The sequence below is a fragment of the Carassius gibelio genome, chromosome B7 (genome assembly GCF_023724105.1).
Source record: "Carassius gibelio isolate Cgi1373 ecotype wild population from Czech Republic chromosome B7, carGib1.2-hapl.c, whole genome shotgun sequence".
NCBI classification, from domain to species: Eukaryota; Metazoa; Chordata; class Actinopteri; order Cypriniformes; family Cyprinidae; genus Carassius; species Carassius gibelio.
In genome coordinates, this window is record NC_068402.1 from 15,651,028 (window position 1) to 15,677,068 (window position 26,041).

At 37.5% G+C, this 26,041-nt stretch overlaps 1 protein-coding gene across 2 annotated transcripts in view; it reads right to left on the reverse strand.

Annotated features, from left to right (window-relative positions):
- itga11a (integrin, alpha 11a) overlaps nt 1–16,297 on the reverse strand; it is a 41,854-nt gene extending 25,557 nt beyond the window's left edge. For both annotated transcript variants that reach the window (XM_052561027.1, XM_052561026.1), the window contains exons 1-2: nt 16,137–16,297; nt 8,297–8,408 (exon numbers count right to left, since the gene is read on the reverse strand). In XM_052561027.1, coding sequence (XP_052416987.1) covers nt 8,297–8,408; nt 16,137–16,188 — 164 coding nt within the window. In that variant the 5' untranslated portion in view covers nt 16,189–16,297. The remainder of the gene's footprint in view (nt 1–8,296; nt 8,409–16,136) is intronic.
- Between the last annotated feature and the right edge of the window lie 9,744 nt (nt 16,298–26,041).

Below are 26,041 nucleotides of genomic sequence, written 5' to 3' on the forward strand. Positions count from 1 at the left end.
TCGAGGGATATAGAAAACTAGATTGACTTCGCATTTATGTGCCTGTGCCTGTGCCAGGTCAGGATGGACTCTTAAATATCATTCTGAACTTAATAATTAGTTTATGGTGAGGTGGTACCATCTGTCAGACGTAAAGGCAGTATCTTTGCGTCTGAGAATGACAGTTTTCCATTACAAAAGAGATATTTTATGATCCTCTGATTATTTGTCTGCCTTTTTAAAAGCAGTGCTCATGTAGAACGTTACATTTTCTTAAGAGCAGCATATCAGTTTTTACTGATTGTTACTCAAAGTTCTGTTCACTGCTCAGAGTAGTGCTTACTAATTTTAATATTAGTTTACATTATTAATATTTATTTGAAACCTTAATCTTGTGATATCTAGTTAATCGGGGCTGCAAAGGAATGGTAGAGGACCTTTCAAAACAAAACAATAGTGGGGGAAGTTGTGACCTAATGGTTAGAGAGTCAGACTCCCAATCAAAAGGTTGTGAGTTTGAGTCCCGGGCTGGCAGGAACTGTAGGTGGGGGGGGGGGGGTGTATGTACAGTTCTCTCTCCACCTTCAATACCATGACTTAGGTGCCCTTGAGCAAGGACCCCCAATGGCTCATAAATGGCTGCCCTCTGTGTGTGTGTGTGTGTGTGTGTGTGTGTGTGTGCGCACGTGCGCAGAGCACAAATTCTGAGTATGGGTCACCATACTTGGCTGAATGTCACGTCACTTTCACTGTCACTCACTTTTAACAAAACAAAAGACCAGGGGCCTGTACCATGAAGCCGGATCAGCTGGCTAGCCAGGTCAATTTCAGTTTAGTTTGCACCAATCCTGGGTTTTAGGTATCATGAAAGTGGTTTGGTTTTTAGCTGCGTTCATTGCCATAGTAACTTACACTGTACAGCTAACCTGCTCCGGGGCAGGTTATGTTCTAGGTAAGAGATCTCAAACTGAAATTGGACCAATCAGATATGAGCAAAGTGATACATGTCTGATGCAACAAATAAAAAAATAAAAAATAAAAATAAAGTCAGTTAAACCTTCAATAGGTTAGATACCGTATGTGTTTATTTATATTATATTTTAATATGTACAGTAGCCCCATGGTCTATGAAGCACAAAATTTTGTTCCACATATAGCAGAATGACACTAAAGCTCACTTGACTTGATGCAGTATAAATGGCTCTATGGAAAAATATTGAGCTGCTTTTATATTTTAGGAAGGAGATCATCACATCTGATGATTCATGGCATAGTTTCAAAACGCCTCTTTATTCTGTATTACACATGAAAGATTCAAATCACAAAGGCACTATCACATCCTGCCACACGTTTGAAACCCTGCATCACACACACACACACCAATAATCAGCACATCTAAAGCTGATTCTGACTGGTTAATGTTAAGGTTAAAGCTCTATACAGGAGCAATACCCACTCAGGGACAGAGTGATTCAGAGAGCGATATCTGACACTAGTTTACTGCAGATCCAGACCTCCATGACTGTTCTGCCATAGGCCAGGGGTCAGCATCATGGGCCTCTCGAGGTAATATTTCTCTGTTTGGCAAGCTTCAGCAGTGAAGCATTCCAACTAAATCTGGATCCAGCTTCCCAAACAAATGGATTTTACCCATTACAGTTCAAATATAATTATAAGACACCCACAGGCTATTTACAGTGGAATTAAGAAATGAAGTAGAACAAGAAGCTCTGCACACGTCCTACTGCTCAGCCTGATTCAGTCAATACGATCATATAAACAAAATTAACCGACAGCGACACTCTATCACGGTTTCATTTGTAAATATGACATTTCTGCGATATACAATGGGATAAATAAACAATCTAAATTTGACCCTGGTTTAAAATTAGCATGAAATAAGCAAGGAAATAAGCTTACACGAAAAAACAGAAGTCTCCAGTTAAAAGTTCATCTAAACATTTTGAAATGTCTCTGGAAACGATTTTTCACAGAAGGAGCTCAGACTGCGCGCATATTTTTTCGCTGCTATTAATATTGTGAATATCACTGTTGTTATAGCTGCCTTTGGCACTATACTTTACCCTTGAGTTCAGCTCAGGACACACTTAAAAAAAAGGAGAGAAGAAAGTATGAAAAAATAGAGAGATGAGCATGAGAAAGAGGACCTTTGTTACAGTGATTTAATGGTCTAGTCAAACTTCCAGGGTAATGACACAGTAAGCTGTTAAAACAATCAGCCTCAGACTCATTAAGCTCTCAAGTTTTTTCTCTGTGGCAGGGCTACAAAAGGCTAATAGCACTGAATGAAACAGCCTCGCTAATATACAACCTTTACATATTCAATCTGCCACAAAACGCTGTACTAGCAGCCCAGATCCTTTGGAAAAATCTAAGAGGAAAGGGTTTGCCATTAATAGCCAAATGTTTTTCACATTTGGAGAGTGAGAAAACACTTTGCCATGGTACCATGGTGCTAAGGTCTATGAAGTGCCAGTGAGACAGACACTGATACTATATGGCGTTTCATTAGTTTCATATATGATGGGACAGAAAAGGAAAGATGAACCACTAATGCTTTATCCTTTTCATGGCCTGTTATTGATTTAAATGGGCACGTCAAGCATCACATAAACCTCATCAGACTGATGTTACCATGACACGCAACACTTCTGTGCTGTCATTTCTTCCAAGTGAAGGCAGCAAAACTAGTTAAGTAATTATTGCAACTCACCTCACATCCTTAAACCCATAAAACTATTGCTGCACGTGTTGATTTAATCTAATCATTACTGCTTTGACAACCAAGACATTCATGTACAGATTAATTTTCTTAGACCAGTATAAAAGACTTGTGAGCAGAATATCAGGTAAGTTTGAGAGTAGAGATGAAGAACGCTTCATCCCTCCTGCTGCTTGTAGAATTTAGAGGTCACAGGCCAGACAAGTCAAAACTCAGCAAGGAATTCAAACTGCAAAAAAATAAACAAGCTGTTCATATGTGTCCACATTGGTCTGTATGTCCATCCCAAGGGATCTATCAGGCCAATTCTGTGGATGTGCATGTGTCAGTGGCCACCCAGGAAAAAAAATCCCATTGCCAGCCAGAAAGACACCAAGAAAAGAATGCATGCCTTTTAATCCATGAACACCATCATGGACAACCAAGTCATAATAATCATGCAAGTCATAACCAGACTCAGCTACTTGTGTATTGCCTTGCCATTTTCTCTCCATCTGTGAGCTGTGATCTCTTTCTATCCAAACTGTTACAACAAAAAGTGAGAGACAGAATAAAAATAATTGTAAAATTCCTCACTTTGATATTACTATGAGTTGAAGGTAATGATGGCAACAGATTATTTTATGTAGCTCTTAAGACTTCTGATATTTGACCACTGAAATTTACAAATATTACATTCACTTCAGAGGTTTGGGGTCAAAGGATCAAAGACCCTTGGAAATGTATAGGTGCTTTCACACAGTGTAGTTCTAGGAATGCATTTACAATCATTATCAATCGCTGATTGGAAGACACCATGATCGGAGCTGTTTTTGTTGTGTGACGTGGGTTTTGTGATAATGGAGATGGAATGTAAATGCGTTTTTTCAAACAATGTACGCTTATGTTACTGTTGGTTCCTATAGACCTGTTTTAGAAGTAGGAGCTAAATTAGTTCCCCCAAACAGATTTACCAGAACAAAATACGTTCCTAGTTCTGGTGGTGTGAACACCAAATAGCAGGAAGTTTCACCAATAGTTCTAGGAACTATGAAAAGGTTCCTCCATTGCGAAAACACCTTATCTTGTGTTCCAAAAAGACACGAAGAAGTCCAACTGTTTTCAACATTGATAACAATAAGAAATGTTACTTAAAATCTAAATCAGCGCGTTAGAATTTCTGAAGGATCGTGTGATGCTAAAGAGTTGACAAATGGCTTTAATTTTGCCATCACAGAAACAAGACATTTAAAAAAAAATAAAAAAAAACCTTTTGATTGGTAGTGCATAGAGGATGTAAATTTAAAACAAGAAAAATACAAATAAGTGTAAAACATGCAATTTTCAAAATGAAACATTCACAAACACATTATTCATACTTCAAAGAAGCCAAACACAGCAGTCCTGTACACAAAAACAACAGATTCCTGAAATAGTTCAAATATTCATCACCCATGAAAACTTCCTGTGCCCCCAAACTCCCACATGTTCCATATGATTTGTGCAATGAATGCTGTATGGGGCTGGATCTGCTTTTATCATCATCAGAGTTAAAGTAAAGAGTTAAAGAGTTAAAATTTCTCTATGTGATGAAAGTTAGTGGGTTCAGCTCACTCTCTGTGAAAAAAAATGTATATATTTCTGATTTAAAATAAAATTCAACATGCTTGTTTAGCGGTTTGTGGTACTTCAAACATTTCAAAGTTTCTAGCCTGTAATTATGTATCTGCTACATGGTAGCAACTTTTGAGAATGTTCCAATACACAGCATGCAGGGTAATGCCTGTTCCTTGGAACATGCATTGTGAATGGTGTGCTGACCTGAAATAAAATGCATATGTTAACATAATGTTAGGAGTCAAAGAGAAAAATATAAGAGAACAACGACTACATACTCCCTTCCACAGCCATCAACAGCAGTAACCACAGCTGATGTGTATTGCCAACCCCTTTCCCCCATTTTCCTACACCACTAAACCCCCTCTGTGCCTCTGAAACTGGATAAGACCTCTTGCCACTGCATGCTGCTGTGATAGGACCCTGTCTGCACCCGAGAGAAAGACAGAGAAAGGAAAAGAGTAAGAGAAAGACAAAGACAAAGTGAAAGAGAAAGAGAAATAAAGTATTCTAGTTTAAACAGTAGTATGGAGTATATACTTTGCTGTATGCCTTAATAAGTACATTGTTGTTCTATTTTGAAAATAGCCAGATTCAAATAGAAAGAGACAAAAATGACTAATTGGATTATAGTCTTTTGTTGTCATCATTAGACATTCTCTGGATGATATTGAGATATGAAAACATGTTATATGATTACCTCATTTTTTGAGTTAAAAAAGCATTATGCGTGGATAATTTTGGCAATGTTCACTCAAAACCAAGGTGAATAAGCTAAGATTAATGATGCTATAATCAGTTGTTATACCCTGTTTGAGCAAAGTCAAGTTTTGGTGTAAAGTGATAATATTAACTAGCATTTTTGGGAAAAAAAAAATCATCTTCGGTCAAAAGATCGGAAAACTACATGAGGGTTAATTAGTGCTTCTCTGATGTTGTGTTTGAGTTCAATTATCCAGTTTTTGGTTAAATGAAAAAAAATAAAATAAATGGGTGTGATTTTGGCCCATTCTTCCACATAAACAGTCTTCAAATACTGAAGGTTTCGTGGGCCTCTTCTATGAACTCTGATCTTTAGTTCTTTCCATAGATTTTCTATTGGATTTAGGTGAGGTGATTGGCTGGGCCATTCTAGCAGCTTTATTTTCTTTTTCTGAAACCAAGTGAGAGTTTCCTTGGCTGTGTTTGGGATCATTGTCTTGCTGTGTGTCCTGTGTGTGTGTGAGTGTGTGTGTGTGTGTGTGTGTGTGTGTGTGTGTGTGTGTGTGTGTGTGTGTGTGTGTATTGTGGCGGGAGGAGCAAACTACACACAGTGGGCGTGGCATTAGGCCTCGGAGAGGCTTTTATTAACAAAAAATAAAACAAAAGAGGAAATAAAAGTGGCCAAAAAAACCTTGTATGGGTGAAAATTAACACTTTTTCTTTAATGCCAAAAATCTTTAGAATATTAAGTAAAGATTATGTTCCATGAAGATATTTTGTACATTTCCTACTGTAAATGCATCAAAATTATATATTCATTTTTGATTTGTAATATGCATTGCTAAGAACTTAATTTGGACAACTTTAAAGGCGATTTTTTCAGTTTTTCTTTTTTTTTGCACCCTCAGATTCCAGATTTTCAAATAGTTGTATCTCCTAATAAACCATACATCAATGAAAAGCTTATTTATTCAGCTTTCAGATGATATATAAATCTCAATTTTGAAAAAATGACACTTAAGACTGGTTTTGTGGCCCAAACAGTAAGTTATACAGAGGAACTTAATGCATCCCTAATGGACGCTCAGTCCAGTATAATGTCAAAACATTTGAGGGCAAGTGACTATGGCTCAAGCCTCAGAAACAAGTCTCTATGGACCCCAGTCAAAACAGTCACTTCACTGAATATAATAGTGTAAATACTCTGCACTGAAACTTGCATGAGAGAGAGTTTGAACTGTCAGAGTGAATGTAATATATGTTATCCACTGTAACAGGATTCGGGGTTGTGAGAGAGGTGAAACACAGCTAGACTTCTTTACTTTTTTGGACAAAACAGTCTCCTCTGAGGATCTGACTGTGCTAATCAAGACATTTCCTGAGTCAAACTGTGCAAGAGCACCAGTACACAGATACATAAATAAATAGCCAGCAGTGTCCAAAATGTTTTCCCTGTTCAAACGCTCTGAGGTGGCCTTACCACATAATGGTGATTAGCTACTGTGTATTGCCAATTCCTTCAAAAAGCTTTTCCTCTCCTACTGCCTAAAGTCATGTCAGCATAAACACAACACACTTTCCCTAATGATCTGTCCTTCTATCGCACACACATAAAAAGATTTTACATTCAACTGTTTACTGCTGTTTAAAATAGATCTGTATTGTGAAATCTGACTCAGTTCATGTAATTGGGCCTTTAAACAGATCTCTTGGTTTTGTGTGTAGTTGGTCTGTTAGTATTTGTTGATGTGCATGTCTCTAAGTCTGGTTTTGTGAATGTTGTTTAAGTGAATATTCACAACACACAATTCACATCTCCCCCCAAAAACTTGCATATGATAAAATAAAAGTGACACACACATACACAAGAGCCAAGCCAGACACACATGCCACACTGAAAATTTCCTCTGGCCTGTTAATGGTTTGCAGATGCTGTGTGAATGGGGCAGAGACAGAAAGGGGGTCTGTTTGGCAGCCGCTCACTTGAGAAAGTCTTTGTTGATATCACCCCACATCAGTCCAGCTAAACCTGACAACACACTCACAGCTAAATCTACAGACCGAGCCATTTAACCGTTATCTAGGGAATGTGAGATAGAATATATTATTTTCATGAACTCAGGCACAAAAGGTGAAAAACTCTCCTCATTATGAATAGAAGCAAATAGGCTGGATTCTCTTGCATGCTTACATCAAACCAACATGAGTGGTATATTAACACTTACTTCAGGTGAATTACATGGATAAAAAAAAAAAAAAAAAAAAAAAAAACATTTTTCTTTGCAGGCATACTTATTATTTTCACACACGCAGTGATATATACCTCTGGTCTGGTTTTCAGGTGAGCTGTGGCCAAGAAGACAAATTGAGATGCCAGACTGGAATCAAATTGCCAAGGCAAAGAGAGATGATGACATCACAGTGATAAACGACAAATGTTAAACTCCTTTCAATTCTCATAAGCCCGTAAAAGCATCATTGGTGGATTTTCCTTTCAGAAGAGATCTACAGTAAATTTGCTTGTTATGAAAACTGAGGCAATTAGATCTAATGTTGATTTGGGAGATGCAATGAAAAACAAATTCAATATTTTTTTTGGGACATCTCTCTGAATGACACTTCCTTCAAGACCTGGACACACAGAAACACTTTTTGTTTTGCCAGATGAATGTCAAAAAGACTATGATTTATCGCACAATTAAAGTGCGTTTGATATCCTACAAAGGTTAGAAAATGCAGGGAGCAAGATTCTCTGCTTAACCTTGAGTCTTAAAGTCTTAAAGGGATAGTTCACTGAAAAAATTAAAATCATTTACTCGCCAATGTCATACTAACTCTTTCTTTATATAGCACATAACAGAATATTTTTGAATTAAAATTGGTAACACTTAAAGCCTTCATAATGCATTATAACACTCTATTCATAATGTACATTGTAATACATTACATCTTGTTGTAAATAATTATAGCTGACTTTAAAGTCTGTAGAGTAACTGTGATAACTGTAACTGTAACTGAACTTGATAAGTGTTATAATGCATTAACTGTGGTTACTATTATTCATGAGATTGTACAATGCATTCTGTGGTAAATAACAAAGCATAATTAATACATTAAAACTACTTTCATAATGCATTATATGCCTACATAAAGGTTTTAAGTAAAGTGTTACCAAAAATTAATCTTTTATGATATTTTGAAGAAATCAGCTCTCTTTAGCGGGAGTACATTATGGGATGAAGGGGTACAGAAAAAGCCCTTATAAATGCTTCTTACCACTTCTGTCCTCCAGCTACGTGCTGTTGAACAGTGTAGCCAAACTGTGTCTGCCTGGGGCCCTTTATGATCCTGTGATTTCTGGTGTCAATGTTGAAACAGACATGGAACCCTGTAAAGAGACAGACAATTTTAATATGAACCATCCACAGCATGCTTAGACACAAGACTGCATTTACTGGCAAAAGATTATACGAGCCAAGGAGCTCCAGCAATGACCCAAAACTAAGCAAAATTTAATTGTGGCTAAACTGAGTCTCTGCCAGAGTCCTAAACAGTTGTTTCCTTTCATGAACACTATATGTAATTTGTATCGTTTCTAAACAACTCACAGACAAACAGAGAGCAAACAACAGATAGATTTTTTTTTATTTTCGCAATGTTTTGCACTTTAAAGAGTAGAGTTGCTTGCAAGCCAAACGCAATAATTATTTTGTCAAAACTGAGTTACAACCTTCAATGAATCTGGTCTCCGGCGTTCTTCCGATCAGGTTCGGACACCCTTAGCACACCTCACACCAAGGGAAAATCTGATAAAATAATCTGTAGAACCATCAAGATAATCTGGACAGAGCTAGGATTGTCGGAAGGGGGGAATCGGCCCAAAATCTGATTCTTTTTTGGTGTGTACCCAGCATAAGATGACTGAGCTGCAGTGTTAATTTGGCTTTTTTCAGGTCTTAAATGGAAATTAATCTATCAACTTTAATTGTTTTGTCTCCATCAAAGTTCAGAGGTGCCTCTATTTACACATGCCTTTATGGCTTCTGTTTATGTTCTGACTAGTGCTGTCAATCGATTAAAAAAAATTAACTAATTAATCGCACAATTTTTTAAAATTAATCGCGATTAATCGCGATTAATCGCAATTAAAAGACTGAAACTTTTTGGATATTTAAATGTAAAATGTAAATAATTGATGTAAACTCAAGACAAAGAAACTATTTAAATTCAAAATATGATTGTTTATTGGAATTTTTGTTTAACTTGTAACACAGATTTTCTCATGTAAACAACATACCTGCAATAAACCATCAATATCCTCCAATATCCTGTTGGCTTGAAAGCCATATTTATTACAGAAATAAAAACACAGGCATGCAAGTACCATTTGAATTTCAAAACAATCAATGCCAATAAAAAAACAAAAATGATTTCCATGTTGAATTCTAAGTGGACTGCAAAAAAATTCCAAAGTATAGTCATTGCCAGTGCTTTAAGTGGGCCAGTACGCACAGGTACTCAGTACCGCCACTTCCAAATATAGCTCTTGAGCTTACCGCCACCTCTCCGTGTGCCCAGAACGTGCTTGTAGCGTACCGGTACGCTCATTTGGACATCTGTTTTAATAGAGGTTTTAATCTTTTACCTGCACTGCCGATTTTCAGAGCGCCCTTCACAATGCAAGCTTCCTAATTCATCCCACCCATAGCAGAAACTACATTACCCATTCACCCTTAAGTTATACAAGTGAATAGCGCATGTGTCGCTTTTCCCACTGTTAAGTGTCAACAACTCAACGTGGCCGGAGAAGGTGTGTGAAACTCGTTGTGAGTTATACTAAAGCAAAATCTTGAGTATTTATTGTCTGATAAACATTAAAAACTGTCTGCGGAGGTTGAGTCGTCCTGCAGCCCCCGCTGGCTGTTCATTGGCTGCAGCATCTTTTTTCTAAGTTCTAAAAAAATACCGTAGACGGCAAGGCACAAATTTAGATATTCATTTATCTAATTAATCTATAGCCTATGCACAAAGACAATATGATATTTTTGTCCCCTTTTTGTTTTAAAGCTTGATGAAGAGAGAGAGCGCAAGTTGCTGCAGCTGCGAGGAGGACAGTGATGCACGCGCACAGGAGTGATTGACAGTTCGCGGCAATGTGTTCAAAAAATACTCCGCTACACAATTATTTCGTTATTTTTGTTTAAGCTTTTTAACGTTAGCGTTACAGAAAGGTCTGATTTACACACTGTTACAGTCATTGTTTTTTTAAATTTTATTTAAACAATGACATTTGAGTTCATGATTTTAATGTTGCTGTTTCTTGTGGCAGACTAAATGAAGAGTAATGTTTCTTGTGGCAGACTGAAGAGTAATCCGGCAGAGTTTTATACTGAAACTTTCCGTCTAAAAGTCCTTCCTTGGTCTTATCCATATTTCTTTGCACGTTGAACACACATAGGCCACAACTGGAAATAAAAAAAACTGCAACCGCGTTAATTGCGTTATTTTTTTTTAACGCGTTAAATATTTCAAATTAATCGAATGCGTTAACGCGCTAATTTTGACAGCACTAGTTCTGACAGACTCCCAAAGAACACAAGATCTTGGTCACTGGATTAAAAAACACATTGATGGAGGTCTCCTGCTGAAAAGCCTTCATGCTCACAGTCGTGGAGAAAGCCTGCACGATTTCCAAAGCTCGACCTGACACTCTTCAACTCTGTCAGCAGACTCTGGTGCGGGAGACACAGGTCTATTGGACCTCATTATGGATGAGACTAAACATGAAGTTGTCAGTCATCGGAACAAAATCTGACAGTCAGTCTGTCAGTCACAGAAAGACAGCAGTTAAGGAAGCTACATCTGACTCACAGAGCTTTTACAGGCAGGTTCAATTTCAGTCAAGTCTATCAAAGACTATTTTGTCTTTTCAGCACCATAATTATGGCTTAACCCGAAGCAAAGGCTGAGAAAGATGACTGTTTAAGCTCCAGATATTTATATATTTTTTTATTAAAGTGATAGTTCACCAAAAACTGACTTTCACCAAAAACTGACTTTCACCTTCAGGTTGGTTCACTATTCACCTTCAAGTTGATCCAAACTTACTTTCTTTTGTGGATAACAAGAGAAGATACGCTGAAAAATGTTCCAATGTTTTATTTTTGTTTCGGTTTTTTTAAAGGTCCAGTTCTGTTTTGGACCCCACTGACTGTCATTTGCATGGACAAAAACAGCTAAAACATTCTTCAAAATATCTTCTTTTGATTTCTACTGAAGAAAGAACTAATGTCATACAGGTTTTTAGTGATTTGGCAAATATTTTTACATAAGATGCACAGTACAGAGATGGTATTCTCAAGTTAGAACATCACATGATGGCAACCCCATAACCTAAAGATCAGTATTCAGAAGCATGGCTCTTAAAATTAATCTAAAGCAAGTTTTGAACTTATAAATATAAAAAGCTTTGATCTAAGTGTAAACACAACTGTTAATTTATCTGAGAATTACATTGAATTACTCTGTTAATCTATGCTTTGAACCCTGAACAACAGCATATGGATATCATATCCCTGCACACCTAAACTGAAAAAATAAAAATAAAAAGACAAGGATTCAAAAAAAAAAAAAACATACAATGGGATCTTATGAAAGATCTGATTCTCTCTGGTGGCCCCAGGTCACCTTGCCTCCAGTCTGGCCTCTATACCAATGGAAAAACCAGAGGGAAAACATCCATCTACTCTGGATTCAATTAAAAGAAAAAAGTCTTTCAAAAAAAAAAAAATCACATATATAATTTTTTTTCCAGCTGTTACCAGCGAAAATGAAATAGTTTATTGATGACAGTGCTGATAAGTATAATGTCTGTTACTACAGTTTCCATTCATCGTATTATATCTTGCAGATGATTGATGAATGAGATGAAGAGATCTTCCTCTTAGTAGAGGGGAGAGGAAGAGAAGTGAAGTGCTATTAGTTCTTTTCTCTCTCTCTCTCTCTCTCTCTCTCACACACACACACACACACACACACACACATACACTTTTTCTCTTTCCCACATTCACTGTGTAGACAACAGCTTTTCACAGAAAGTGATGAAGAGTTGTGAGTGACACTGCCAGTGACTGACGTACAGTATTATTGTAGCAGGAGAACTGTATATCACACTGTGAACAGCAATGAAAGCTCATATAAAGAGGTTCAGTTTGATCCTGGTTCACAAAAACAGACTTATTATCATCAGACTTATTCAAACTGTTGAACAGTAGTTTAAATATTATTTAAGCAAAGCTGTTTGTCACCTGCCTCCTGCTTTGTTGACTATCAGACGAAAACCTCTTTCCTGAAAAAAGAAGCATTGGCAGAGATCAAGCATTAAATTAACTGCTTGAACTCATTTAATTACATATGAACTCAAATAGTTACTTATATGAAAACATATAATTCACTTGTATCAAGGCAACATGATGTTGCACTAATTGCAACACAGTGCAGACATCCAGAACCTTTTGATCTTTCGAAACGTTCCCTCAGAAGTCCTCATTTATAAATAGTCAACAAAATGACAGCCTTGCATGAATCTAAAAATAGATCAGTCAGATGACCAGCAAAGAAGAAAAGCTGAATAATACCTGTTATCATTCTTGATAATGATACCTTTTTCTAAGTTTTTTTAAACCTAAATTCTCTCCCACAGTCATTGATCACTTTTTCTAGAGCTTAAATGCACATCTAAGGCATCCAGTCTGTTACTGAAACCAAACTGTCCCAGACACCAGCTGAGAACAGCTTTACCCTTAAAAAAGAGAAAAAAAACCTAAGGGAAAAAAGAATGAGTAAAAAGGGGGAGTAGAAAAGTTCTAGTTTCCATTTAAAAGCCCAAACGTGGCAGGCACTTTAATATTCTCTGTAATATCAGCAGATCCTATAGAGTGGGTTTCCTGTGTGTGGATTCTTTTGCCCAGATAAATAAACCTCAGTACAGTGGCTGCAAGGGTTGTGCTCTGTGTCCAGGGAAAGGCCTGAGCTGCTTTTGGACCACAATCAAGCTACAGGAGCCACACCACAGTCATACTGACAGAGAAGCACCAGTCTATGAGAATGTCCATGCATCACCAAAACAATTTGCTTGACAGAACCATGGCATAGTAGTCAGGAAGGATGCATGTTTTCTGGCTATATGAGCAGCTGTTCACAGGGATGCAGGTTTGAAGATGGCCTACGTCATTTTCTGGTCTCATTCCCCTTTATCTCTCCATTGCATTGTCATTAAAGGCAGCATCTTTTACATATAATCTACATCTTCACTAAATACCCAAAACACTAACTGAAGAAAAATCTTATCAATATCTTGTAATGAAAATGTTGATGTTTTAAGAGATAGCTGCAAAATAGTGCTACATCCTGTTGATTTTCTGAGGAAATTATTTTAGTAAAGCTACATGCTTGGTTAAGCATGCCTGATACATGTTACATACATAATTTATTTTTGTCAAAAAGGATGCATAACTTAACAGTGGCACAAAATTCAAAACAAAATTCCAGCTACAGCCTGCAGCTGCAATATATTCTGTCTAACCTCTTAAAAACAATCAGTGCCTCATGTTAGGACTCAGAAATCATGATCAGGTTAACCCAGGTCATGATTAAAATCAAAACATTTAGAAAAGAAACATTTGAGCTAGTGCTAGACCATATGTAGGGCACATCCACCACAAACCATCCATCAAAATCTAATTCATAATCAAAACCCACATCACTGCCACCAAAGAAAACTACCAATACTAATTCATTACCAAGGCCTCAGTTGAACATGCAGCTGTGTACAAGCCAACATGTGACAGACATCCCCCTCTAAACATCTGCTTACCCCTCAGTCGTCTATCCCCTCCTTCTCAAATATTTACGTGAGGAACTGCCCTGATGCTAATGAGCCTCACTGATGCCCACTGGCGAGGATTATGGGCCAGCAGATCAGCTTTTAATTAACTCCACATGCCAGAAATGCATTGCTTTGAAATGCTCTTCTGCTTAAGATCTCATGGGCTTTATGCTTTTACTGTATGTGCTGCACCTCAGGGAAAGATATACATTGTTAGACTCACAGATCAAGAGTAAAATGACCAGACATTGCTCATTTCATGCTGACTTTCCAGCTGTGAGCTCTGTTGTCTGGAAAGCTCATTGAAGGGCTGCTGAGAGATGGCTAGCAGGGGATGAGCCTGGTGGCCTGCGACTGGGTTTGTGGCCAAAGTAAACTACCCGTGAGGCACGTGGCATCAGCATACTGATATACACCACAGTCAGGCATTACTCACTAGCTCTGGAGTTCCTCATCCGCAAAAAATAACCTTATTCTATAATTATTATTTCCAAAGTAGTATTCCAGGTAGAAGCATCTGAGATCACAATATGTTTTATTGCAATGTAAATCAGCTGCTACTAAGATCTAGGGCCAGATTAAATAACTGTTTGTGGCAGAGCAAAACTTTATCTGCCAACTACATGACAGATAAATACTGTAGATGCACTGTAAAAAAAAAAAAAAAAAAAAAAAGGTATTTCAAAATCACACTTTAAGATTTCATTCAAATTGTGAAAATTCCTAAAGATTTCTGAGTGTAAAATGTTTCTAAACCTTTTTTTTTTGTTTGCAGTGTTGTTTGTTACTCCATTAATCTGCCTGAAAACTAGCAATTGCCAGAAGAAAGTGGACCAATACTCAAACAACATTTTCACCTATTGTTTATATTGCAGTTATCTCCATTATCAAAGCAAAAGAGATATTTAACCTGAATTGTGAATGTGAGTTTTCAGCCTGAATGTATTGTCAAATGTTTCTATTGAGTTGTCCTTTTCTTGCAAGCTTCACACTAAAACAAACTGACAGCACAAGCTGTGTAGTCTGATTCATGAACAGAATCATGTTAGTCAGTTCTTTTAGTGAATCCCTAAAAAGACTCCAAAACTCAGGAGCCATTGAATCCATCAGAGCACTTACTGAAAATGAGCAGCAATTGTTTGTACTGAAGGTTTGTGATATATAAATCAGTGTCATTACCTACTGGTTGTGAGGAAGAGAGCCACTGCTAAGCCTTTCTGTTCTCTATAAACAGGTTGGATTTACGGCAGTTTTGACATCAATCAATTGAAACATTTTGTCATGAGTGTGCACTTGCGATGAGCCATAGTGTTTGTGAATTCAGGTCAGTTTAAGAGTGTCAACTATTCAGATGAGTATCTGATACAGGCCACATTTATTAGGTCATAAGCCACAAAAAATATATATATAAATAATAAAAAAAAAAAAAAATTTTAATTATAAAGAGGTTCTAGATGTGGGCCACATTTAATGTGTGCAGAGAAAGGCTAAAAAAACGAGTACAACAGACAGTATTGTACTAGTATAATGTTTAGATTGCTGGACTTGATTAAAGCCTGGTTCACAGCTGGCTTACTGGCAGCTGGTCAAAATGAGCAACACACTAACCATAAAAAAAAAATGTTTGCACATAGCAACACAAATGTTATTTATATCACTTACACATAAGTCATATATATATATATATATATATATATATATATATATATTATCATCTTGTTCATTTGGCAGATGGACAGAAATGCAAGTTTGATTTTAATTTTCCCAGGAACTCTTGACCCACGAAAGCAATGAACTGCAAAAGTACTTGAATATTCTGTCAAGAGTGTCCTTTCACAAGTAAACTTTCATCTGGTTGCTCACCAGATCTTTCCCAGAAACAGTAAACTATGAACTCCCAATATATTCCTGATAACATCGCCTTTAATTTCAAAGTATGCAAGTGCTATGATGAAAATTGGAGCAAGGGTAAACTCCAGCCGTTCCACAGCCAATCCAGCATCCCCATCTATCAAGGGAGGTCAATTTAAAAGTGCCTGACATTGGAAAGCAGACGTGGGAGATGCATAGCACTGGGATACAATCCCTTACACACAAATCACATCCATGGTATTTACTAAAGTCTCATCTCCAGCTGCAAAGTATTTTGTAGTATCAATGGAGCATTTCTACTTTGCCTCTTTTAAATTATTTTGATTGAAAACAGGCAACACACACATACAAACTCACCTGGCATCACGCTCCAGAGAATCCAGAGTAGGTGGGTCCAATAGTACTCCATGTGCGTGTGCGTGAGGGAGACGTGAGAGAGTGTGTATGCGTGTGTGTGCGCGTGCGTAAGGATGGAATATCCTGACAGTGCGCTCTCCTGTACACCCGGCTCTGATGGACTCTGCTGCTCCTAAAAACACTCTATATCTGAGGCAAGGAGGAGGGGACTGTGGCCAAACTAAAAGGAGGTGCTCATTCAGCCAACAGACAGATCTTCTCTCTTTTTCTTTCTCTCTCACTTCCTCCCTCCCTACTTCGGTCTCTTCATCTGTCTATCCATCTATGCTTGATTTGGGTCACCATGTTATGAGCTCATGCATTGCTCCTGAAAATGCTTTTTGTGATGAATCTGGAAATCCAGGTTTTGGGGATCATTGTACATCACCTCTACGGCACAAACTGATCTTCTATAATCTTCTAATTTGCTTAACATGCAGTTTAAACTGCATACGGTTCAGATAGATGCCCTCCGTCTTGATTGATGCAGAGATTTGTGGTCAACATAGCTGCATGTTACCATATAAAGCCCACTGACAAACTCTCAGCAGAACCTCAGACACCATCCAAACCACACGACCCAAGCCTATAATTACAGATTATATACTAACTAATACTGACGTTCTGGCTGCTCTAATAGTGAAATATGGCCCACCTCCATTTCAACTTAACCTTGAAAATCACAAAACCACATTTACTAAGTTTTGGTCAAAATGAACATGCAGTGTAAATGCAATCTTGTACACTAGCAAACTACCAAACACATAATATCCTGTTTATAAAATTCATAAGACAGTGGCAAGTTTCCTGTGAGAAGATATCTACCATATAACTGTACTATCCACAAAAATAATAACTACTATTGTCAGGCCTTTTGCAAGTACATTCATTGGAACATTTATTTTTATATATATATAATATATTTTTCATAAGAATTAAAGGAATTCAGCCTCTTATCTGAAACCAAAGTGATTATAAAACATCTGATGAACATTGAGCTGATTTTACTTTAAACATAAGTGACCAAAGGAAAGGGTGCTGCTTTCATTAAGAGTACTTAAAACGTCATCTTGCTTTCCTTTCATCAGATGTTTCTATCAAAGCCAAGCATTATAATTTGCAGTATAATTCACCCTCTTTGCAAATGAGGCAGCTGGGAGTTATGTTCTTTCAGATTCTGCAGAGGAATGCGCAGTCAAACCAGAAAGCTGTTTAGTTACTCCAACAGACAGATGCGGAAGAGAAAGAGTGAGACAGAGAGAAATTTAGGCTATTCATACACAGACAAGAACAATATAGTGAAACACCTGAACTCTTTTCTGAGTGTGAATACATCAAGCGCCATATCAATGAACATAGCTAATTAAGACTTCTCATCAAAACAGAAAAGGAACATCTCAGTTTCTTTTGACTCCTCTTGCAAACTTCTGTCCTCTGCTAAGACAAGCACATTGAGGAATGAAAAAGTGGGCAAATTAATAGACGGAAGGGGCTATTTGGTTACACAACATGAGGCAGCTTTTACCAGTATTGTGAGGTTGTAACTCATAGCTCAAGAATCCCCACTGCTAGTTTGCAAAATGTCAACAGTCCAAATAAATGATAAATTAAAGAGGAACCTGCAATTAAATGAAAGTCAAATTCTTTCTTTCAAAATAGGATAGGGGCCTGAGAGGGAGACGGGTTGGTTCACTCACTGTTTCCACATGGATGGAAAATGCTTTCGTTCATGATGTTGAGCTACTGACCAAAATTGCCATGCCAATACTTAAAGTCAGAGAAACATTCAGTAAAGAGAGAAAAAGAGTGGCTGACATATAGAATGGACTGCAGAAACAAATGTTTGAGATGTTGTTTTTCCTGGAAACCATACATTTATTTCTACATGTGGGGGTCCTGAGCACCTTGTTGAGAAGAGGTTGGAAATCAATACATATCCTCTGCAGGAGCAACACTTACCTCATGACCACAAACCTTCCACCAGCAGTAGCAACTGCAAACAATTATCCCAATAACCTCCACATTACCTGCTGCATGATGTATGACTGACCAATTAGAGTAACACAATGCCAACAAAATAAAGCCAGTAACAATCTTTGTTGCACTCAATGGATCACAGTTAAGGGTTACAATGCAAATGTCATTAGTCAACAGCATCAGGCCTTCCACATCATCATCATGGCTGCAACTAATGGAGAAATAATAACTTGCACTCTTGTGCAAATGGATTTTGCAATCTGAATAGTAATAAAAATAATAACAGTAATGCTTTTCAGAAACTGCTCTAATCACAAGGAAATTCAACATGATTAAATACATTTTTGGTCAATTCCAGAAGTCCTTATTTTGAACTCTGTACTCGTAAATACTGTACATAACAGACAAACATATAGATTGATTATTTTTCCATCAATAAAAACAAATATATTTTGGTAATCACATATTCCTTTGCTTTTAGCCTGGTTGTGTTGGCAAGAACATACAGCAAACTCAGTGACAACCCTGCTGTGGTCAAACCCTAGAAGTCACCACAGCGTCAAGAGCCAGTCAGATCAAACCAAATCTGGACTCTTCGGCTATTTCTGTCTGATGTTGATCAAAACATGGCAACCACAGTCAATAATGCTGAACTGTGGTAATATCTGAATGCCAGTCTCCTGCTTTGTTTTGTTGCCGTTTCTTTCCATTTCCAGAATTTAAAATAGAAACCGTCAGAAAGCAGATGATGGTTGACCTATATGACCCCAAGTAGAAAATGTAAACTTTTCACAATTCTGTCAAATAACATTGTGAAATTGCTAGTAGGGAATCCACACATTAGTCAGTTGCCATAAAAAGATTTTAAGAATCTTCCTTGAAAAAATAGCATATGATGGAGGTTGTTCTTTTTTCTTTTATATAATATGAATACTCTTTCATTAAATGAGTACACATCACATTAATCTATATGACTCTCTAATCCCCAGCATAAATGTGCTCATGAATCATATGAAATCATCCTAGGAATCAGAGATTTTGTGGTTAGGCCATGGAAGCATGAGTCAACCAATCAAACATGCAGAGTGTGATGTGTTTGGCCATTTGACTGACAGGCAACATTCAGCTGGAGGAATTCAGTGGTTTGGGCAAAGACACAAGTGTCCTCGCACTCACTCGCAAGCTGTGATGAAAGCTTTGCTTTCCCAGTATACAATATTTTATCAAGAGCTCAACTTGTGTAATCTTGGTATGCTAAAAACCCGAATCAACACTCTTGCTGTGTTGAAATCCAGCGGTTTGGACAGTAAATGGTGATCTCATAGCCATTTGCATTCCAGCTGCTCTTCTCTCTCCATGAGATCTGGCATGAAAGGGCTATTTTTGCTGGTTATGCTGTTCAGTTCAAAGACAAACTATGACAAAACTACACAAATAAACAGGCAAATATTACTGATGAAAAATGATGTGAGATTTTCATGGTTTTCTAATGGTCTCAGAGTTCCTTTCAAGGACGCAGCAGTCAAGGTCAGGCTTGATGGTTGATTTGCGACTTTGTTCTTGAATGAGTTTACACTGAGCAGAAACACATTCGCTGAACTTTGATTTGTTGTTCTGGAACGTTAAACCATAGGCACAAAAATGACGTCCATAGACAATCATCTCAGTTCTGTGCTACCGTTCCATTAACAGTAGTGCTGAACTGGACCTCATCCACAGTGAAGTCAAAAATAGTAGCTTAGACATTTTATGATGTGCGAGAGATTTTTTTCTCTCTTTTTCTTGAGTGTTTTCTATGTTTTTTGGGGGGTCCACATGTTTTTCCATCTAAGCAGGGTGCAGCAATTAATTTTTAGAGTGGAGGTTTACATGAACTCACTTCACAGAGATGCTCTGACTAATTATTTTGGATTCTGAAGATTAATACACACTTCGGGGGAAAAAAATGAAGATTGTAATTTTAAGGAGACATTTATTCCTGAACCTTTAAAAATAACTTCCATTGATGAGGTCAAACAGATCAATTGATTTGTAGGAAAACAAAATGTTTTTCTTTTTTTTTTTTTGGGGGGGGGGGGGGGGGGGGTCACTAATACTGTAGGTAAACTCCTAACCTAAATCGGGGGTAAAACATACAAATGAGGCTGTATAATTTCATAATAAGTATACAACAGTTCACCAAAATTTAGCTACAAACTGCAAAAATACAAACATACACTAAAAGCTAGGAAAGCTACTCCCAAGTCAAAAAAAAAAAAAAAAAAAAAAAAAAAAAATATATATATATATATATATATATATATATATATATATATATATATATATATATATATATATATAAATTTTAAAAAAAAATAATAAGTTCACATACGGTCCTTAAATAAATTGGCAAGATTATCAAGAATCACATTAGACATTTTTCATATGAGCTAATAATTAAAACTCATGTGTAGAAAATAAATCAGTAAATGGCATGCCACATGACTAAATAACGTCATTATGTTCACTCTCTAAGCCTTGCAAACTGCTTTGATCTGCACTACTTGATATTCCCACAGTTTACACGCTTTTTATTTGTGCCTTATGTTGCCTTTTCAAAAGTATATCACTTACAATGTTTAAAAGAACTTACTATAATTAGCTACATTCTTGCCACCATGGAGGTCTGTTCTACTCTTGGAGCTCCAAATTATCAAAAGTGTCATAAAATCTTGATATTTCTGAAGGAAAGTCTCCATATTTGTAGTACCGTGTGCCAAGGCCCTTTAACTCTCTCAGTCCTCATTGGTTTTATTATTGCACATGATGTGGTTATTCACATAAGAATACTGCTGAGAGAATGGAGAGCGGTTTAATTGTAAGCAGGGCAACAGTGTACCAATAGAAATGTTCATATGATGTGAAAAATGGCAGAGGCCTTTAATATAAATACTGAAAGCAAGCAAGCAAATGGTCTAGTCTGAGCAGTGAGTCATTCTTACTTTTCCAGATATCTGGCATTTGAGCTGACAGGCGCTCAGAGCCAGTAGCAACATCAGGAGATGTGGAAACTGAAACCGCACACCACAGCAGAAATAGCCACATGATTTGCACCACGTAAAATACACATGCACACGCACAAAATGCTCAAACTTGCAAACAAATGCACAGACATGGAGACACACAACCAGGAACCAACCAGGGGCAATACAGCTCCGTTTAACCTTGCAATTTATAACTGCTCCACCAAACAAATTATATACACAGGTAAACTCAGGGTACACATTAAACCACTGGACTAACGAAATCATAAATTCACAATTCCTCCCTGTCATCTACAGCCAAACAAGGAATTTGTGGACAGAAGCTGTCCTTTGTAACCTTTAAGCTGCAATAGTAATGACTTCTGAGGCTAGGCTTTAGCGTTGGTTCGTTCTCGCTTGAGTCAGCCCTTTAGCAGCCGCTTGAACACAGGCAGTTGTTTCACCATCGACCAATTAGCTCATAATGTGGTCTTAAATCACCCAATGTCTTGTGCGTGCCTGCTAAAGGGAAATGCTCCTGTTTCATAGAGCTTCCGCATCACTTCATATGAAATGGAAAAACGCAAGTGGGGGAAAATCATATCTTTCTTTTCTCCTGCATCACCATGGAAAACCCAAAGCTCCGTCATTTCCAGCGTGTAATTATTAGGTTTGAGGAGCCTTATACGTAATTATTTATTTCAGGGTTGACCGCTTAAACGCCGAACTGAGCCCCTGTGAGCAAGCCCTGTAAATGCATCCCATATGATGACATATTAGCAAAAGAAAGCATAATACTGCTTGTGGTGGGAAGATTTTTGCAGTAATAGTAATTTGCAGAGTCATTTCTTTTTCACTTAAATGTTTTTGTTGTCCTCTTATTTCCTAGCAATAAAGTCATTTAAAGGTACAATTTGTAAGATATTTGCAGTAAAATATCAAAAAACCATAAGGCTAGTGTTATATATTTTGTCCAGCTGATTACTAACAATATCTCTAATGTTTTAAACTACTAGAAAATCCCCATTCTAAACAATGATGTGAGGATAATACAGGTCCTTCTCAAAAAATTAGCATATTGTGATAAAAGTTCATTTTTTTTCCCATAATGTAATGATAAAAATTAAACTTTCACATATTTTAGATTCATTGCACACCAACTGAAATATTTCAGGTCTTTTATTGTTTTAATACTGATGATTTTGGCATACAGCTCATGAAAACCCTAAATTCCTATCTCAAAAAAATAGCATATTTCATCCGACCAATAAAGGAAAAATGTTTTTAATACAAAAAAAGTCAACCTTCAAATAATTATGTTCAGTTATGAACTCAATACTTGGTCGGGAATCCTTTTGCTGAAATGACTGCTTCAATGCGGCGTGGCATGGAGGCAATCAGCCTGTGGCACTGCTGAGGTGTTATGGAGGCCCAGGATGCTTCGATAGCGGCCTTAAGCTCATCCAGAGTGTTGGGTCTTGCGTCTCTCAACTTTCTCTTCACAATATCCCACAGATTCTCTATGGGGTTCAGGTCAGGAGACTTGGCAGGCCAATTGAGCACAGTAATACCATGGTCAGTAAACCATTTACCAGTGGTTTTGGCACTGTGAGCAGGTGCCAGGTCGTGCTGAAAAACGAAATCTTCATCTCCATAAAGCTTTTCAGCAGATGGAAGCATGAAGTGCTCCAAAATCTCCTGATAGCTAGCTGCATTGACCCTGCCCTTGATAAAACACAGTGGACCAACACCAGCAGCTGACATGGCACCCCAGACCATCACTGACTGTGGGTACTTGACACTGGACATCAGGCATTTTGGCATTTCCTTCTCCCCAGTCTTCCTTCAGACTCTGGCACCTTGATTTCCGAATGACATGCAAAATTTGCTTTCATCCGAAAAAAGTACTTTGGACCACTGAGCAACAGTCCAGTGCTGCTTCTCTGTAGCCCATTTCCTGCACACGCCTGTGCACGGTGGCTCTGGATGTTTCTACTCCAGACTCAGTCCACTGCTTCCACAGGTCCCCCAAGGTCTGGAATCGGTCCTTCTCCACAATCTTCCTCAGGGTCCAGTCACCTCTTCTCGTTGTGCAGCGTTTTTTTGCCACACTTTTTCCTTCCTACAGACTTCCCAATGAGGTGCCTTGATACAGCACTCTGGGAACAGCCTATTCGTTCAGAAATTTCTTTCTGTGTCTTACCCTCTCGCTTGAGGGTGTCAATGATGGCCTTCTGGACAACAGTCAGGTCGGCAGTCTTACCCATGATTGCGGTTTTGAGTAATGAACCAGGCTGGGAGTTTTTAAAAGCCTCAGGAATCTTTTAGAGTTAATTAGTTGATTCAGATGATTAGGTTAATAGCTCGTTTAGAGAACCTTTTCATGATATGCTAATTTTTTGAGATAGGAATTTTAGGTTTTCATGAGCTGTATGCCAAAATCATCAGTATTAAAACAATAAAAGACCTGAAATATTTCAGTTGGTGTGCAATGAATCTAAAATATATGAAAGTTGAATTTTTATCATTACATTATGGAAAATAATGAACTTTTATCACAATATGCTAATTTGTTGAGAAGGACCTGTATTGGTGTTGCATTTTCTAGATGGAGAGAGCTTCACGACAAACTTCAACTAGAAAGAGATGCTGATCTCGCTTGTGTTTTACTCGACACGTGAGTTTTTTGATTCATATCTTTACAGAAAACGTATGCTATTATAACGATCAACAAGATTAGTATTATGGGGCATACAAGCCAAACGCAGGGGATCTCGTCTCTAGAACCACGTGAGGATGCGTCTGATCTATAGTCTGATCACGTCTTTGCATCCGTTAAATCCATGATTTATCTTCCTGTCTGATTGATGGCCGTCAGTGGTTTAGTAGAAAACAACAAATCCCATCATTCCAGGCTCCTTCTTAGCGTCATCAAACCACACGATTGTTATTGTTTTGGTAGTGCGCCCTCTCATGGCAGGTCCTACAACCTGTACCTTTAACGGACATTTCAGCAAGTGGAAACATTGAGACCCTTCTCATCCCCGGTGCTCTAGCCACTGCTATTAAAGGTATAGTTCACCCAAAATATGAAAATTCTGTCATTAAGTACTCACCCTTATGTTGTTCCAAACCCATAACACCTTAGTTCATCTTACGAACACAAATTTGAAAACCGATGAAACCTGAGAGCTTTCCGACCCTGCATAGACAGCAACACAACTGACATGTTCAAGACACAGAAAGGTAGTAAGGACATCATTAAAATAGTCCATGTGAGATCAGTGGTATGAGAATACTTTGTGCACAAAGAAAATTAAAATAATTTTATCCAACATTTCCTCGTGCACATTCACGAGAGTACCATGACAAATGCGTGTGGAGACACTGCAGCTTGTTTCCAAAGAGAGGAATGCACATGCATACATCGTGGTACTGTCAGTAACATGCAAGGAATTCTGACACCGAAGAGAAGAAAATTGTTGAATAAAGTTGTTGTTTTTTTCTTTAACATTAAAGGAAACTATGAAATTAAAACTAAATGAGAGCATTTTTGTCAACTGAAAAAAATTTAACAATAAAAACATTTCCATGACTCCAAAACGCCATAAATGAATTCTTGTTTTGGATACATGGTAAATTATAAAACTTCAAGTCTTTACATTAAACATCATTAAACATTAGCTGCCATAAAAATTAACTAAAATAGAATTATAAACTAAGATAATCTGAAAATAAAATGGAAAACCTAAATATTAAGATAATCCTGGATTAAGAACATATACAACTCATCTTCTTATTCCCACGAATACTGTAAGGGAAATAATCCAATATACTATAAAAACTAAAACAAAGGAAATTTTCTCATGAGAATCTCAGGAAAAAATGGAGCTATTTGAGAAGACGGGAAGTAAACAGTGAGTATTGTACTTCCCTGTTTACCGTTTGCTTCTCTGATGTTTGGCCAGGTCAAGGGTTGCTGGACAGACTTCAGAGAAAAAGCCGCCTCTTGATCCTACACTGACCATTTACGGTAACAAGACATCATCTGTATAATATGGTCATAACTGTGAATATAATTGCCCTTTAAGGAAACTATAAAATGGAAGAAGAAAAAAATCACAATTTCAGATTTTTTCCTAATGTGACTTAATCCCTTAAAATAGATTTGTACTTTCTGCTTCATCAGCTTGTATGATAATCACACCCAGAAAGTTACAGTTTCATTACATGTCATTTGTCAGGAATGAACAAGCCAGGGATTAAGCACTCAACAATATCAGTTTCCTGGACCTAAGGCACAGACACCACAGAAATTGCAAATATGCTATGGACAGAAGTGAAAATAAACACATAATTGCTCTACAAATGGGTATGACTCACTTCCTAAGTCTTTTGAAAAGGTCTGGAAATATCGCATGGGCATCTTTACAAAGAGTACTGAAATATATCTGGACGGCAGGGTTTGGATCTGGCCAAACAGCTGGGGACCTGGAGCGAGTGTTCAGCTGGAAATACCAGCTCAGATTTTCAGCCGGTTGATTTAACATACTGCTTGGTGAATTAGAGGTAAAGATTATTCCAGAGGCGTAGAAGCACCACCACTCCACGGAAAGAATGGAAAATCCCACAATGCCTGTAATGAATACAGGTGACCTATATGCTAAAGTAGAAACACATTATCTGAGCATATAATGGGCAAATAGCATTATCCTTGTGAGGGAATCATCACAAACTTAGCAGTTCTGTAGAAATTTCCTTTCAGACATTCCAAGAATACAGGATCTGTTTGGAAAGTCACCAGGAAGTATGTTGACATAGTCTAAAACATTCACGAGATGTCTCATAAGGTCCACATATGGGCATTTTTTTCCCTACATAGGTGTA